The sequence below is a fragment of the Ovis canadensis genome, chromosome 12 (genome assembly GCF_042477335.2).
Source record: "Ovis canadensis isolate MfBH-ARS-UI-01 breed Bighorn chromosome 12, ARS-UI_OviCan_v2, whole genome shotgun sequence".
Lineage (NCBI taxonomy): Eukaryota > Metazoa > Chordata > Mammalia > Artiodactyla > Bovidae > Ovis > Ovis canadensis.
The window spans coordinates 59,907,781-59,922,813 of record NC_091256.1 but is presented as its reverse complement, the minus strand read 5'-3'; the positions used below and the strand labels follow the sequence as shown (position 1 = coordinate 59,922,813).

At 60.3% G+C, this 15,033-nt stretch overlaps 2 protein-coding genes and 1 long non-coding RNA gene across 5 annotated transcripts in view; 2 read left to right on the top strand and 1 right to left on the bottom strand.

Moving 5' to 3' along the window:
- The first annotated feature begins 332 nt into the window (after positions 1–332).
- Positions 333–5,418, top strand: SMIM1 (small integral membrane protein 1 (Vel blood group)). Of its 2 annotated transcripts, XM_069544857.1 has the most exons (5): positions 883–957; positions 1,250–1,375; positions 3,603–3,729; positions 3,985–4,134; positions 5,298–5,418. In XM_069544857.1, the coding sequence occupies exons 3-4, from the start codon at positions 3,617–3,619 to the stop codon at positions 4,109–4,111; spliced, it is 240 nt and encodes a 79-aa protein (XP_069400958.1). In that variant the 5' UTR covers positions 883–957; positions 1,250–1,375; positions 3,603–3,616; the 3' UTR covers positions 4,112–4,134; positions 5,298–5,418. The 2 variants fall into 2 exon arrangements, with proteins under 2 accessions (XP_069400957.1, XP_069400958.1); XM_069544856.1 differs by lacking the exon at positions 5,298–5,418 and having other exon boundaries at positions 333–957; positions 3,985–4,998.
- Positions 5,419–5,740: 322 nt separating this feature from the next.
- LOC138416106 (uncharacterized) lies at positions 5,741–14,205 on the top strand. 2 transcript variants are annotated; one of them, XR_011247539.1, is made up of 6 exons: positions 5,741–7,083; positions 7,387–8,656; positions 8,914–9,167; positions 11,798–11,970; positions 13,080–13,417; positions 14,014–14,205. It is a non-coding gene; the product is annotated as an uncharacterized lncRNA (long non-coding RNA). The 2 variants fall into 2 exon arrangements; XR_011247540.1 differs by having other exon boundaries at positions 11,798–11,994.
- The window catches only part of LRRC47 (leucine rich repeat containing 47), a 12,013-nt gene continuing 3,728 nt past the window's right edge, over positions 6,749–15,033 (bottom strand). Inside the window, exons 2-7 of the mRNA XM_069544853.1 lie at positions 10,909–11,361; positions 10,114–10,230; positions 9,462–9,577; positions 9,069–9,171; positions 8,743–8,832; positions 6,749–8,598 (exon numbers count right to left, since the gene is read on the bottom strand). Coding sequence (XP_069400954.1) covers positions 8,350–8,598; positions 8,743–8,832; positions 9,069–9,171; positions 9,462–9,577; positions 10,114–10,230; positions 10,909–11,361 — 1,128 coding nt within the window. The 3' untranslated portion in view covers positions 6,749–8,349. The remainder of the gene's footprint in view (positions 8,599–8,742; positions 8,833–9,068; positions 9,172–9,461; positions 9,578–10,113; positions 10,231–10,908; positions 11,362–15,033) is intronic.

The following is a 15,033-nucleotide window of genomic DNA, read 5'->3' as shown; positions in this document are numbered from 1 at the left end:
CCTGAACTGGGCTTCTGTCCACCGCATTTGGTTCACACCCTCACAGGGGTCCTTTTCTGACGCCAGCTGCACACACCTGCGCGGCTCTCCCGCTGGGGTACCCCGCCGGGGCACTGCTCTGCTATTGCGCCCCTGCGGAAGGAGGAGGGTCGGCCTGCGCACTTCTCTGACCGTCCATCGCTCTGGTGATGACAGCTCTGCAGAGCACAGGTTCGCCTGTCTGTGCTGTACACAGAGCTCTGTGCCCCGCACACAAACACGTGCTCAGTAGACCGGGTCCTCTGCCTCTTCCCTTTGCTCTCCACTTCCACCTGCCCACGCATCCTTCCGTTACTGCAGCGCCCGCCCGCTGAGGGCGTCAGGTGCATGGCCGCCGGGCCCAGGCCTCTAGCCTCTCCGAGAGAGCAGAAGGCCCCCGAAGACCGGCGCCTAACTGCACACGCCCCGGGAGCTTCCTCGAATCGCCTAGTGCCTCGGTTCTAGCTCGGCAGGCGCGCCCGGGACCCGCTTTTGCGCTCGAGCCCGGCTCCCGGCGGGGAAACTGCGACAGTGGGGAGAGAGTCCGGAGATCCCGGCCGCGTCTGGGCACCGCGGAGCGGCGCGGTCTGCGGCCCCTGCGGCCCCTGAGGAACGCGACTCCTGGAAGGCCTGGGGCTCTGGGTTGCTCCGCCCCCATCACGCCCCCGGGAAGCGCCGCTCTCCTCCACCCTGCCCACCCCTGTGTTAGGAGTCCTGCGGCCACCCACCCACCCACGGCCCCAGGTACCTCCCCGTTTAGGCCCCACCCAGCGAGCCAACGCCCCGCCCCTTGTCCAGATCCCACCATCCACCGCCTCGCCTCCGGCCCCGCCCCCGCTCAGGCCCCACCACCCGCCCGACCACGCCCCCTCTAAGCCCCGCCCGACTCCGGCCCGGGACACGTCTGCGGCGCGGAGCGGCTGGGGGCTGTCGAGCCAGGTGAGACGCGGGGTGGGAGTGCAGCTTCCTCGAGTAGCCAGTGGGAGGAGGTGGTGGGCTTGGTTTCTACAGCTTCCCGCCCTCGGGGCCGCGGTCTCCCTGGCCTGCGAGCGCCCGGCCCGGAAAAGTGGAATTGCTGGGGTGGGGGCGGGGTTGAATGGTCCCCCGGCCCACAGACTCCCGAGGCCAACTGCCGGGCCAGCTCCTGCTGGCCGCTTGGGACGCCCCAGAGCCCCTTTCCCTTCCCTACTCTTGCTCTTCTTCACTTTTTTAAATTTTCTCTTTCTTTAAGGTTGGAGAATTCTGAGACTCCCCAGACCCCAAACTGCGAGCTGGGAGGTGAGATTCACTGGCCTGAGCTCTGACCATCTTCCTGGATCACAGAGGCTTCAATCCCTGACGTCAAGACTCTCCTCTTGTAAGTTGTGGGCTCCTTGGAAGTGCATTGGGGTGAAGGGGTCTTAATGTATGTACAGTCCCTGTGTGCCCAGAACTCTGTCCCTACACACTCCCAAGAGGCAGTGGTACCCCTGGGAGTGAGGCTTCCAGGGTTTAGCAGGTGTCCTTGCCAGGCAGCACAGCCCCAGGGTCCTGTGACATTGTGGCCATCACGTGTGGGTTGGTCAGGCTGCTACAGATGAGTGAGCGAAGCCTTCAGACCTTGGCTCCAGCACATCAGCAGCTTCTGGTGGCTTTGTCCAGCCAGATTGACTTGAGGGCCACAGTCCACATCAGTCAGGAACCCGTTCTATCACAAACACCAGGACCCCACTATGCCAGGCTGGAGCAGGTTGGGCTGGCCATCCTCACACCAAGAAACCCACGGGTGGGCAGTGGGTGTGCATTTGAAGACTCAGCACCACCGGGTAGTGTTGCAGGATATCCAGGCTGCAAAGTGGCTGCTCAGCTCCAGCCATCACATCAAGGAAGAGAGAAGGAGGTGGCTATTCTCTTTCACAAAAGCAAAAGCCTCCTGCTCCTGCTGCTCTCCAGCACCTTGCTCATATGCAGGTGTCATGGGAAGTTCAGTTAAGTTCAGTCACTCAGTCGTATCCAACTCTTTGCAACCCCATGGACTGCAGCATGCCAGGCTTCCCTGTTCATCACCAACTTCCGGAGCTTGCTTAAATTGATGTCGGTGATGCCATACAAAGCAGCAATCAAAACTTGTCTTAGCCCATGAGCATCACTTGGGGCTGGGACACTGCAGCCTGGAACAAGACAGGGGATCTGGCCGCAGGAGGGAGGGGTGGACATTAGGTAGCGCACCAAGCTGGCTCAGAGCCCCTTTGCTGGACACACCGTGGGAAAGCAGAACCCACAGTCAACAAATGTTTGGCCTCCCTGGGGCCTGAGACCTGGCCTGCATGGCTGCCCCCAGAGCACAGGCTCCCACGGGAAGAACAGGCTTTGTGGCTTTGAGACAAGCTCCCTTCCTTCATCCTCTGAGTCTGGGATTTGGGAAAGGGCAACCTGGAGGGTTGACTCATTGGAAAAGACTTTGATGCTGGGGGGGGATTGGGGGCAGGAGAAGAAGGGGACGACCGAGGATGAGATGGCTGGATGGCATCACTGACTCGATGGACGCGAGTCTGAGTGAACTCCGGGAGTTAGTGATGGACAGGGAGGCCTGGCGTGCTGCGATTCATGGGGTCGCAAAGAGTCGGACACGACTGAGAGACTGAACTGAACTGAACTGAACCTGGAGGGGGTTGAAGTGGGTTCAGAACCACCTGCTTTCATAATTTCTGGGTTGGCTTCTTGCTAAGTGGCCCACTGTGCCTTTAAGCCTCTGTGTCCCAGATTACTTGGAAGACAGGTCAGGTTTTTGCAGCAAAGTCTCAGGCCTCTAAAAGTGAGGGGGCTCTCAAGCCCCTTGACCACCAGCAGGGTATAGCAGTAGGTGAGAGAGGGGACAGGCCAGAATTCACAGCTACTGCCACTGCTGCCAAGCCCTACCAGCTGCCCTCAGGCCTGCCACTCTGCAGGCGCCAGCCCTTTGCCTCCCAGCCTCCAGGGAAGGCTCTGGGGCCTTATCTGGCAGGAATGGGAGGAGGTCAGGCTGTTATCAGGCTTGGTGACCTGACCCCAGCCAAGGGCCCTCCAGGGTGGCAGCAGCTGTGTCTGCCTGACCCCCAGGGCGGAGCAAGCTGGTGGAAACACAGACTCTCACATTCCTGAGGACAGGGTTTGGCAGACTTTCAGACTATTGGAATTCCTTCTTTGCCTCCTCCCACGTCACCCTGGGCAAGTGGCCTAACCATTCCTCATCCCTAAAGCCAGATGAAAGGATGTGGGAAGAAATTCCCAGGTGGCACAGTGGTAAAGAATCCACCTGCCAATGCAGGAGACGCAGGAGATGTGTTTGATCCCTGGGTTGGAAAGATCCCCTGGAGGAGGAAATGGCAGCCCACGCCAGTATTTTTGCCTGGAAAATCCATGGACAGAGGAGCCTGTTCATGGGGTCGCCAAGAGTTGGACATGACTGAGTGAGCACACAAAGGAGCCAGCCCACCTCAGTGCCCCTCTGCCCTGGCCCCACCCCCAGGCAGACCCTCACCCTAAAAGCAATGGCACATGGAACCTGACCACTGGCCCCCTGGGGGTAGAACAGGCCTCAGTCCACCCTCTGTCTCTCCCACCAGAACCCTGTGCCCCCATGATGGAGCCCCAGGAGAGTAGCATCAGGTACAGCAGGTGGGAGAACAGCCACCCAGATGAAGTCCATGTGGCCAGCGGGCCCAGCACAGAGGAGGCCTCAGGCTGGCAGAGGTGAGGGGCCAGGAAGGAGGGGCCCCACCTCGCCCTATGCAGACCCCTCCTGTCCTTCCTGGCAGCCACCATATCCGCAGACCCGGGCACCACACTTGCCCTGACTTGTTCCTTCACTTGCCCCCTCCTGTCTTCTGAGTTCAGAGTGCCCAGGCTGCCCTGCTGCCCGGGGCCTGCTCCTCCTCTTCCCCCAGCCCCCATCCCCACTCTAGTCAGGGCTGCCCGGGGCTCACGTGCCTGCGGTTCTCACTCTAGGGTCTCCCAGAAGCTGTGCTCGGGCAAGCTGGGCATCGCCATGAAGGTGCTGGGGGGCATGGCCCTCTTCTGGGGCGTGTTCATCCTGGGCTACGTCACTGGCTACTACGTGCACAAGTGCAAGTAAACGCTGCCCAGACACACCCCCAGGTGCAAGGCTGGAGGGACCCCCTGTGTGCGAGAACCCTTCCATGTGCATGGACCCACCTGCCTACACAGACCATGGTGTACCCAGAGTCCTGTATAACAGCCCCACTGTCTATACACAGCCCCCACCGTTTATACACAGCTCCTCCTGTTTTATACACAGCCCCCCCGTGTATACACAGCCCCTCCTGTTTTATACACAGCCCCCTCCCCCGTGTATACACAGCCCCCCCGTGTATACACAGCCCCTCGCCATGTATGCAGGCATTCCTTGCACCAATGCACAGATTCCAGGGACTCGCATGGACACTGGTGTGCACAGCTGTCACAGGCACCCACAGACATACAGCCAAACAGGGATACAGGTACATGGGAGCACACACATGCATGCCTGGCGCATACCCACCCAGGGGCCCACGTGACTGGAAGACCAGTCCCAACCTGACTGCAGGACACACCCAGGCTAGGCCTGCAGCCCAGGGCCCCCAAACCACCCTTCTCTCCCTACTGGGGTCCTCCCTGGGTGGGCTTCCGGTGGGGCTGTGTCCCGCCTTGCAAGCTCCTCCCCTCTCTAGCCCTTCTGACTCCCGCTGTGGAAGGATGCCTCTAAGGACAGGGGTATGTATGTCTCTCTGTCCATCCACCCTCCCCAGGGGCTGAGTCTTTTCCTGGGCAGAGGGGGAAGGGGGCCTCGGCCCTTGCCCAAGACCCGCTGCTGTGTTGTCCCTCCAGGAACGTGGGCGTGTTCCCTGGGGCTGTCCACCCTGCCGGGTGGGCTCTGCAGGAGCCTGGCCCTTCCACCTACACCCTGTGGGAGGCCCAGACCCTGCACTCGGAGGTGGTCATTAAATGTCTGTTGAACAAAAACATGGATGATGGTGTCTCCTGTGGGCCTCCCCAGTGAGGCGTGACTGATGTGAAACTGGCTGGAGGGCATCTGGACAGCGGCTGGGAGGCCTCTCGCTGAGCTCTGGCCTTGGGATGCACCCAGTCCTGGCCAGGCCCTCTGGCGGGAGGTGAGAACATGGGGCAGGGCTGAGTTTCCATATGTGGCCAGGCCTACTCCTGTGTCTCCTGACCACGGATAGCGTCTCCCTGCCTTTGGGCCCTCCTGTTCTGGGCACCTTTGTGAGAAACACCATCTTAGGACAGTGTCCTCACCCTAGAGTTGAAGGCAGGAGATGAAGGACAGTCAGGACCCTCATGGACTCAGCAGACCTGGGTATCGGAGGCTGAGCAGCCAGGGAGGGCCGAGACCCCATGGGACTGGCTGCAGGCCTGGGTCAGGTGAGCATGAGGTGGGGCTGCACCACCGAGGTGACCCTTTGGCTTTGAGTTCCCTGCTGGGCGGGGGTTCCCCCAGCAGTGATGCTTCAGCAAGGCCTGCTGCAGGGGGTAGGAAAGCAGGGTAAGGGGCTGTGGTGGAGGGTCTGTTCAGCACCCTGGCCTCTGGGGCCTCAGCATCCATCTCTAGAGAAACGCCCCCCATCCCCACCCACCACTCGGGGAGGGGGCGCCAGCTGACCCACACCTGTCTGGCCTCTTTCTGATGCCCCAGTTGGGAGTCCCCTCTTGCCATCTCAGGACTAGCACTGGGGTGGGGACTGTGGGGAGGTGGGCAGGGGCCACCAGCCTGGCAGATTTAGGCTGGGTGGCCTCCCTGGGCTCTAAGTGGTCAGCAGTCCAGTCCAGGGGTACAGGGGCTGGACCTCCCAAGGCCTGGTGTAGCCTTGGACAGGAGTGGGGTGACGGTGCGGGACAGAAGGGAGGAGTCACCCTGGCTGTCCCCTGCACCCTACTCCCTCTTTCTGAGGCCGGCTTGGCCTCCCTGGCTTCTGAGATGGCCTGCAGCCTCCAGGGCCATGTTCCTCTGGGAGCCCCCCTCCCTCCACCACAGAAACAAGTCTGCTGATGCATAGGAGTGTCTTGCCCAGGGCAAGGCAGGGAGGTGGGCAGGGGCTGCCAGCAGTCAGCTGTACACAGTGCCTGGGTCTGGCCTGGGTCTGGCCAGCCCTACCCCGTGTGCCCCCATGACCCAGTGGGTCTCAGAATGGAGAGCTGGGGCCACCAGTTTACACCCTGATGGATGCTCTGTGACCTTGGCCCCTGGGCTCTGCTTGCACTGGGTGCCTGGCCCATGGTGGGGGTTGCAGGCAGGGACACACAGGGCACACACCCCGCCCCCCCTCCCCCCACGTACACGAGCTACCTGAGACCCCTCCTCCCAACCCCACCCCTCTGCCCAGGGCCCCAGATGGACTCCGTAGCCAGGGTGGAGGCCATGTCCCGGCAGCCCTGGGGGAGTAGGGAGAAGGGAAGGGCTTGGCCCCTCCCTCAGCAGTTTAGGATTGGGGTGGTCTGCTGGGGTCCCAGCAACTTGACTCCTTCATGTTTGTCCCTGGGTGGGGGTCTTCTGTGCACTGCCACAGGAGCTGGTTCCCAGGACAGGGGTGGGGTTGAGGGCAGCAGCCTCTCTGGGCCAGGCCCCTGTGACAGGTGGTAACTGTGTCCTGCTATTTGTGGCTAGGGGGGCCCTGGTCCTCAGTTCTCCCACCGACACTCCCCACACCCTCCTCCAGAAATCCTGGGAAGGATTCACCAGGAAGGAGCCCAGATGTTCTTATCAAACATTTTTTATTAGAGGGCTGGACTGAAAAACATCAGAGTTTTCCTGCTGTACATTAAATATGTTTCCAAACTTCACACGCAATCAAGCTGCCCCAGAAGAGCGGAGGGCTGGCAGCCTCCCCACCATCAGGGAGGCCCCAGATCTGGTGACATGTGGCCGCTGAAGCCAGCTGGGAGCCAAGGGAGCAGCTTGGCTGTGGCCCTGGCCTAGAGCTCCCTGCAGGGCTTTGCTGTGATGTCCGCGCCCATCCCAGCCACAGCGTCAGCAGCCTTGACAGCCAGAGGTCACAGAGTGACAACGTGGAGGCACCAGGCAGACATCCGGTAGGTTTGGGGAACAGTCACGGGCGCCCTCTTCTGCCTGCCTAAGTGTGGCCGCCCCAGGGCTGACGATTGGCAGTCATGCTGGCAACTGCAGAGCTGGGCTGGGTGTCAAGACAGCCCTGCCACATCCTTCCAGGTGGGCTGGCTGGGCCCTGGGAAACCCACATGGCTGTGCGGCAGGCCGTGTGTGCGGGGTGTGGGCCTCTCTGCTGCTGATGGCTGCACACTGGGGTCCGGTGGGGCTCTCGCTATTGCCTCCCCAAAACTGTCCTTCTGACAAAACACACTAACTGTCCTTCGCAGGTCAAACTGCAGAGAAGCCATGGTGTCACTCCACAATGGGGAAGCTGGCGGGTCCCACTGTCCCATCCCGGCTGCTCCTCGAGCAGTGAAGTCTGAGAACTGCCAGGTGGAGCTGGAATCACCTAGAAGGCTGGGTGATGCTGAGCCTCTCAGGGCACGTGCCCTGTGGTTCCAAGTGTCAGGCTCCTCACATCTCTCCAGGCACCATCAGCTCATCCTGGTTCGAGCTGAGCATGGCTGACCGCCCTGTCCACGCCGGGAAGCCTGTTTTGTGGTGGGAAACCTGCGCACTGTCCTCCAGACTCAGGAGTGACACCTGGTGGTGCTGGTTTACAAGAGTGACCCCCACCCCACCCCAGGTCTGGCCAGTGCAGTGGGAGGGCTGTCACTCACCGGCAGGCTCTGCAGCCCGCCCCCAAAGCATCCAGCAGCACTAGTAAGAAAAATGATTGGACCAATTCTAAGGTCACATTAAAAAAATGTTTTTATAAAAAGATGACGGTTTACGGCACCTGGAGACCCTGACGTTGCCCCTTGTCTCTAAGCTGCAGTGCTGGCGCCAGAGGACTTTAAAAGACCCTGAATCGTAGAAAAATAACTGTGCAGCTCAGGAACACACACAGGGTTCAGCTTCTCAACCTAGAGCTGAACATTCACACCAATTATGGTGTCCTTTTCCCCCTGAATACAGTGATTCGCTGTGTGTCTACATGATTGCAGAACCCTGTGAGCAGTTAATTCCAACATTTGAGTGACTTCATAAAGAGCGCTGGCAGTCAGTCAGGCTGTGAAGGCGGACACTGTGGCCTCCCCCGACGGCAGGCCAGATGGAGAACTGAACAGAGGGTGTATATATCCTATGAACACCGAGGTGAAGAATTGTTTAATACCACCCCACGGAAGCCCCGAGGAGCTGGCGCGGTGGATGGCGCAACCTGGGAGCCTCAGGTGGCAGCCTGGCCATCAGCGCAGCACGGTCACATGGGCAGCGGTGAAGTCCAAGTCCGTCTTGGACGGGTACACCACCTTCAGGTGCCCCTCCTCGTCCACCACCCGGACCTGCTCCACCACCAGCGGGGTGCTCCCTGTCGCTTCGGCACCTGGAGTCGCCTTGGGGTCCGAGCCGTGTCCACAGACGGCGTCAGACTCGGGGTCCGAGAGGGAGCCTTCTTCTCTGTTTTCCAGAGTGTACTTGTTGATTTCTGCCATTTTCTGAAAATGAAAAAGATCTTCTTAATCGAGAGAGAAAAGCCAACCCAGGGAAGTCATGGTAAAGGGCCATGGATGGGGCCATCAGTCCTGTGGAGCCAGTGCCTTGGTGGGTGGCATGCGCAGGGTGGGGCAGGGCTGGCTCACCAGGATGAGTGCGTCCATAATATCCTTGCAAATCTGCAGGCTGGCGGCGCTCGTCACTTCCAGAAACAGATCACTTGTGGTTTTCTTAATCTTAAAAAGAAATTGGGAAGATTTCAGGAAAGAACCAAGTTATCACAAGCAGACGCCTCAGCTCTGATGTCTCTCCTGCAGAAAACCCCTTGTGGCACATGGACCCAGACATGGCCCCCCGAGGAGCGCAGCGCACACGGTGAGTCGTGGGCGGCCACGGACGCCAGCAGCGATGCAGGCGAACGAGACACGTGACGTGGCCTCAGAAACACTCAGATGCTGACAGCAGCCCCCACCTTGGTCTTCTCGCTGTTCGTGATCGGTGGGAAGGAGATCACATCGCCGTCTGCATCCACGAGGCAGGGGTAGTGCTCCTTCCCGTCCAGCAAGTGCAGGTACCTGGTGGAGCACCCACAGTCTCAGGCTCGGCGTAAACGCAGGCTGGAGGGGGCTCTCTGTCAGGGCAAGGGCACGTTCCCTGGGCCTCCAAGGGGCCCAATCCCAGCCGGTGGGCCCGGCTGCCCCCTGCCTTGGCCTCTGTCCCAGGCACTTAGTGGATGTGCCAAAGGCCCCCCTTCCCCAGATGACACCCCTGCCAGGCACTGATTCTCTGAAGCCAGGAGACGCAGTGCTGACAGTGGGAGCGCCCCCAGAGTGAGTCCCCGGGAGGAGGGAGTCCCCTCGCCAACCTGTGCAGGCCCGACACGCTCTGCCGCTTCTTCTGCTTCCTGTGCTCCTCGGCCTCCAGCTGCAGCTGGCGCACCAGGTCCTTGGCCTTGACCTCCCGGCGCCCCAGGGGGATGATCTACAAGGGGGAGAGCTTCACACTGGCCTGGTGCTGTGGGTCCCAGCCAGAGGGCCAGCTGGTTGAGAGCTCTCCCTCCACGCCACGTGTGGACACGTGCCTTCAAAGGTTACCCCAGGGGCTGAACCTGAAACCCCTTAAGGCACAAGTGCATCCCCACGCTTGTGGCTCTGAGGCAGCCATCCCTGGGGAACCCTCCTCTGCCGGGGCCCGCAATGCCTCATGTAGGAACAGAGACTAGGAGCAGGACCTTGACAGGACAACGCACACTGCAGTCAGCCCCAGATCAGGGGGTTTGCAACTGCGATGTAAATAGCAGTTTTGGTTAAGTTAATGAGCAGGTGAAGGAATCACTTTCAAATCACACCTCCTTAAATGAATTTACTTTTGAAAATAACTTGACACAGCCTGCCTTATCCTCTTGCAGCAGAGCAGGGTCACATTCTAACCAGGATGCTCTGACAATCGTCCACACGTATGCCTTTCTAAAGCCACAGACGGAACACTGAGACTGCACACTGGGCTGTGAGCCTCACCTTGAAGTCCTGTGGTGGGCGGGCGGCATAGAGCAGAGGCCCCCGGACAGCTCTGAGGTCGTGGGTTGCGATGGTGGCTACCGTCCTCTTCTCACAGAGGTCCTCGTGCAGCTTCGTCTGCAGCAGGGGAATCCAGGGCGGTGGCGCTCAGCGTGCCCTGGCCTCCAGAGCAGCCCCACCTGCTGCCTTTCTCTACCTCCCCAGCCACCTGTTTCTCTTGTGGAACCTTCCTTAGAGAACTGTTATCTGCTTACTAGCAGGATGTTCTCTTTCCCCAACTCTTACTACACGATGCTCAACACTTCCAAGGATCCATCTCGAGCTAAGTTTATGAGTGAATAAGCACAAGTGTGACTTCACAAGAAAAACCAGCCCGGATCTCAGGTCCTGGCTCGGCTCCCTCCCTGAATGCACGGCCTTCCACAGGTGGCCTCAGCCACGCAACCATGCTTGGGGTTTCCCACGGGCAAGGATGTGCTGTTTATTTTAAAACCTGGGCAGATGGCACATAAAGACAACAAATTCCTCTTGTCACAGACACTCAACAACTCACCCAATAACGTGCTGGCGAGAGCTGACAGTCCTAATACTATCTCATGTGAGATCAAGTGTGTCCCTTACTACAGGAGTGTACTAGTGACATTTCAAAGACTCAGGATGGAGGCCTCTCCCCACCCGCCCAGACCCAGGCCGGGTCAGGGGAGGAAACCCAGGCGCTGTGCAGGAGTGACGCCCAAGGACGCCAGGCCCACGGCCCATCCTCCCCGCCCCACGCACACAGCTGTGGGCACCCACCTGGCAGGACAGAAACCGCTTGAGCGCATTCCCGGGCCGCAGATTCATGCCCCGCACGACGGCGCCCACGAAGAATGGCCGCACATCCCTGACCTCGGGGCTTGCCCGGACGGTCAGCAGGGTGGGGTTCTCCGAGACGTGCAGGACCCGGAGCAGCAGCCGGCTGGCCTCGTCCACTACAGCGTCTGCGCCTTCGCCGCTCTCCCTCTTCTTCCTCTCCCGCCTCTTCCGCCGGCCCTCCTCCTTGTCGGGGCCCTCGGCCTTGCCTCGGCCCCGGCCCCGGCCCCCAGCACGCAGGTACTCCAGGATGGACCTGGTCTGGCAGCCGCTGACCATCTTCTCCAGGCGCTTGTCTCGCAGCCTGTTCCCCCTGAAGTTGATGTCCTTGAGCTTTGGGCAGTCAGCCAGCTCTGCCGGGATCTCGCTCAGCTGGTTGTTGGACAGGTCCAGCGTCTGTGAGGGAGACCGGGACACATCAGATCCCCAGCTCTGGCCTGTTGCTGGGCCATGAGAGGCGCCAAGGCCCACCCTTATTGACTGTCTGCCCTGTATCAGCAACACAGCACACGCCATGCTTGCCCCTGGCCCGGTGCCCAGTATGGACAACGTGGACTGTCCACCGAGGGGAGGTGTGGATGGCCTGCCAGTCGTCTCTCTAAAATGCTGCTTGATCACTGTGTGCTCATGGTTGTCAACTACAGCACAGTTTCAGGTCGACGGTTAGGGTGAGGAAAAAGACAGCAAGGAAGGAGGGGAATGTTTGGTTAAGGACAAGTAGGAACTTCACATGAAAAACATTTCCCACAAAATGGTGATAGTGTTTTTATCATTTTCAATATTTATTTGGTGGCCTTAGTTGCCCCATGGCATGTGTGATCTTAATTTCCAGACCAAGGATCAAACCTACATCCCCTGGCATTGCAAGGCCACCAGGGAAGCCCCAAGATGTCTGCAAGTAAATGAGCAGAAGAGAAAGAACAGAGCATGAGTGACAGCGTCGCGCTCCACGCTGAGATGTGGCGTTTCCAGCACACGGGGTCCTCCTGTACCGTGTTTGTGATGGTGCATTTACGTCAATGCTGGGAGGTCTCTGGGCCCTTTGCTGTGATGTGGGAGGGAGTGGGGGGCCACTGCTGTCTGCGCATCAGGAGGCCCGTAAGAGACAGGAGGATGAGGGAAGCAGTCATGAGTGTCGCTGACCTGGGCTAAGAGGTGGTGGGTGGAGGGCAGGGGGTCCTATGCCCTAGGGGTGGGGGAGGTGAGGAACAACTCAGTTGGTGGTAAAGAGGACAGCCCCTCGCAGGAGACTGGCCACATCACTGTCCCAGGGGCCATCCAGCCCTGCAAGTAAATGGCTTCTTGTGGGGAGCTCTGGCAAGACCTTGCACAGCTTTGCCTACACCTGTCCTGGGCTTAGGGACTTGACAGGGTGGCCTGGGGAGAAGCTTGCTGGCCTGGTTTAGCTGGAGTGAGCACAGGGGCCTCCTGGTCTTTGAAAAGTGAGACAGTGATGGGTGGCAAGGGCCTCCTGAGGACTCAGGACCAGGGAGTGCTTGGGTGAGAGCACTGCGGAGCCCCAGTGACAACCCAGCGGGCAGGCTCCTCTGGACACTCAGGGAGCAGCACTCACACCAGCATGGCCTGCGAGGAGTCCTGGTCCTGACTGGGACACAGTGGTCCCCAAAGACCCACAGCCGGTGGCAGGGTTGTCACCAGCTGGGAAGGTGGGCAGGGGCTTCTTGTGGTTACACAGAAGGCAACCCCAAGTTACAAAGGGACCCTTCTTTATCACTGCTGTCTGGGGCCCTCTGGCTCGGCAGTCAGGCTGCAGCGAGGCCGGGACGGCAGTGTGCAGGGCCACGGCAGGTGGGTGTGCGGCACAAGAGCCTCCGCCTGGCAGGACCAGGGGCCTGGGGAAAAGGGAGCAACTGCCAGGCAGGCTCTGATCCTGCACTCAACCTGGAAACAGAAAAGGTGAGCCCAGTGCAGTCTCCAAGTGTCCCCAGGGACTGAATACTCAGTGGTCACCGGGCTGCAGGTTACCTCAGCGGTCAGTGTTGCCTCTCCTGCCCTCCATGTGGGCGAGACTGGACAGGTGGGCAGATGGGCTGAAACGTGGCCCTTCCAGGCCACCCTGTGACACCCTGCCCCCCGCCACCCCCACCCAATAGGACATGGCGATGCCCCTGTCCCGCAGTTGGGCAGTGCTGAGCCCACGTGTCCTGCATCAGAAGACGCCTGCTCTGGAGGACTGGCCAGGGCCACCTAGACTGGGTCTGCACGTGCACACTCAGCCAGGCTGGGGCCAGATGAGCTGGGCCCCGTGCCCGCAGGGAGGCTGTGAGCAGGAGCAAAGGGCTGCTGTGTCACAGTCAGGTTTGACCTGCACGTCCAGCCTTGGGGTCTCCTGTACCATCCAGACGGGCTTTGGCCGAACAGCTTGGACTCCACTGGCACCTCTGTGGCGTGAAACCACAGCCGCTGGCGGTGGAGTGCATCTGCCTCCGTGGTGAGCAGGCCCTGAGACAGCAGCAGGGGAGGCGCCAGCAAGGAATGGGGGCAGGACGGATCCCCAGCCCTAACAGAGCTATGCCAGGCCAGCAGCCTGGTGAAGTGGTCTCCACAGGGCAGGTGCAGTGGTACTAGGGTGGGGTCATACAGGGCAACAATCACTAACACTGGGTATTTCTGAGCAACAAGTGGTGGCAGCTCAGGACATGCCCTGAGGCCCTGGGCAGAGGAGGGGACTGGGCAGCTGCTGGGTCTCTGGGGGCTTGGAGACCACTAACAAGCAAAAACTGACCCCAGCAGCACCATGTGCCATGCCCAGCCCCACGTAAACCGCAGATTTGATGTGGAGTGGAGTCCATAGGTTTCCCAAATGGACCAGGAGCGCTGGGGGGGTGGGGGGGGGGGTGGGGGGTCGGTGTTGGGGCTCCAGGAGATGGGAGAAACCCAGACGTAACATCCACACAGGGAGTTTAATTGCACAGGAGGGCAGAAGGTAAGAAATGCATAATCAGCAAGGGAAGAATTAAGTGCACTTGGAGGCACCCCCTTCAAAGCATCTTCCCAGGACACCCACCCATTCCCTCCTTCCTGTAGGTGACACTGGCTGGGCACGGCCAGTCTTCACCACTGATGGGCCACACTGCAGGGTAAGGACCCTAACTTCCTGGCTGAGACCACAGACACACACTATCCCTGGGGGTGTGGAAGAACCCCTCTGCTCCAGCTGAGGGGCCCAGGACCCACCATCTCCAGCATCAACTGATAAAATAAAAAGATGGAAAGACACTTCTTTGTGGAAGCTGATTCTGGGAGGAGTCCTGTATGTGAGTGACACTGGGCCTGGCACTGGCAGGACTGGGACAAACCCTGGACACGGTGCTCCTTCAGCTGACAAATGTGCTGTCCCAGGACAGCTGGGGGCGTGTGTGTCCTGCCCATCCCTCCAGCGGTCCCCAACGGGAGCGCCACGGGTCTGGGGAGCGGTCACTGACAGGGCAGAGTGCTGTGTGGGGGCCCATCTCTGGCTCATCACAGTACAGCGGCTGAGTCCATGGGTAATGGAACCCGGTGGGGAGAAGCCTGGCTGGGGGCCCTGAGGCTGGGCCAAGGAGGAAGCTGGGCTCTCCAAGCAGCGTGGGCCGGGAAAGGGAGCACAGCTCTCTGTGCAGCCTCCTTGCCCCCGTGGCTGTAGTGCAGACGAGGGTCTGGTGCACGACTCCCAGGTGAGTGGACACCAAGGCGCTCTCAGGGGCCCTCTGTGGACGGGGGCTGAGTGGGACAAGCAGGGGCTGTGTGCTGTCACTCTGGCGGCCCCTCCAGGTGTCCACATCCATGTGCTGCGTCTCCCACGACTCCCAACTGAGCACTGCTTACAGAAACAGCAGGATGCAGTGGGCTCAGCGGGCTGTGGGGTCTGTGTCTGCTTCCCAAGAAGGCCCGGCTCCAGAGCCCTGAGCTACCACGTGAGGGCAGACCATCTGGCTGGGGCAGGAGACGTCCCGAGATGACACAGGGAGAGGAGTCAGCCATGTCAGCTGAGCCCAGGCTGAGCCCACAGCAGCTGACGGCGGCCACACGGGCCATCAGCAGCCAGGAGGCGCTGGGCCAGCTGGG

Coding starts and splice junctions, on each gene's coding strand:
- SMIM1 (XM_069544857.1), top strand. CDS start 3,617: ATGATGGAGCCCCAGGAGAGTAGCATCAGGTACAGCAGGTGGGAGAAC. Junction 3,730..3,984: donor GAGGCCTCAGGCTGGCAGAG/GTGAGGGGCCAG, acceptor TTCTCACTCTAG/GGTCTCCCAGAAGCTGTGCT.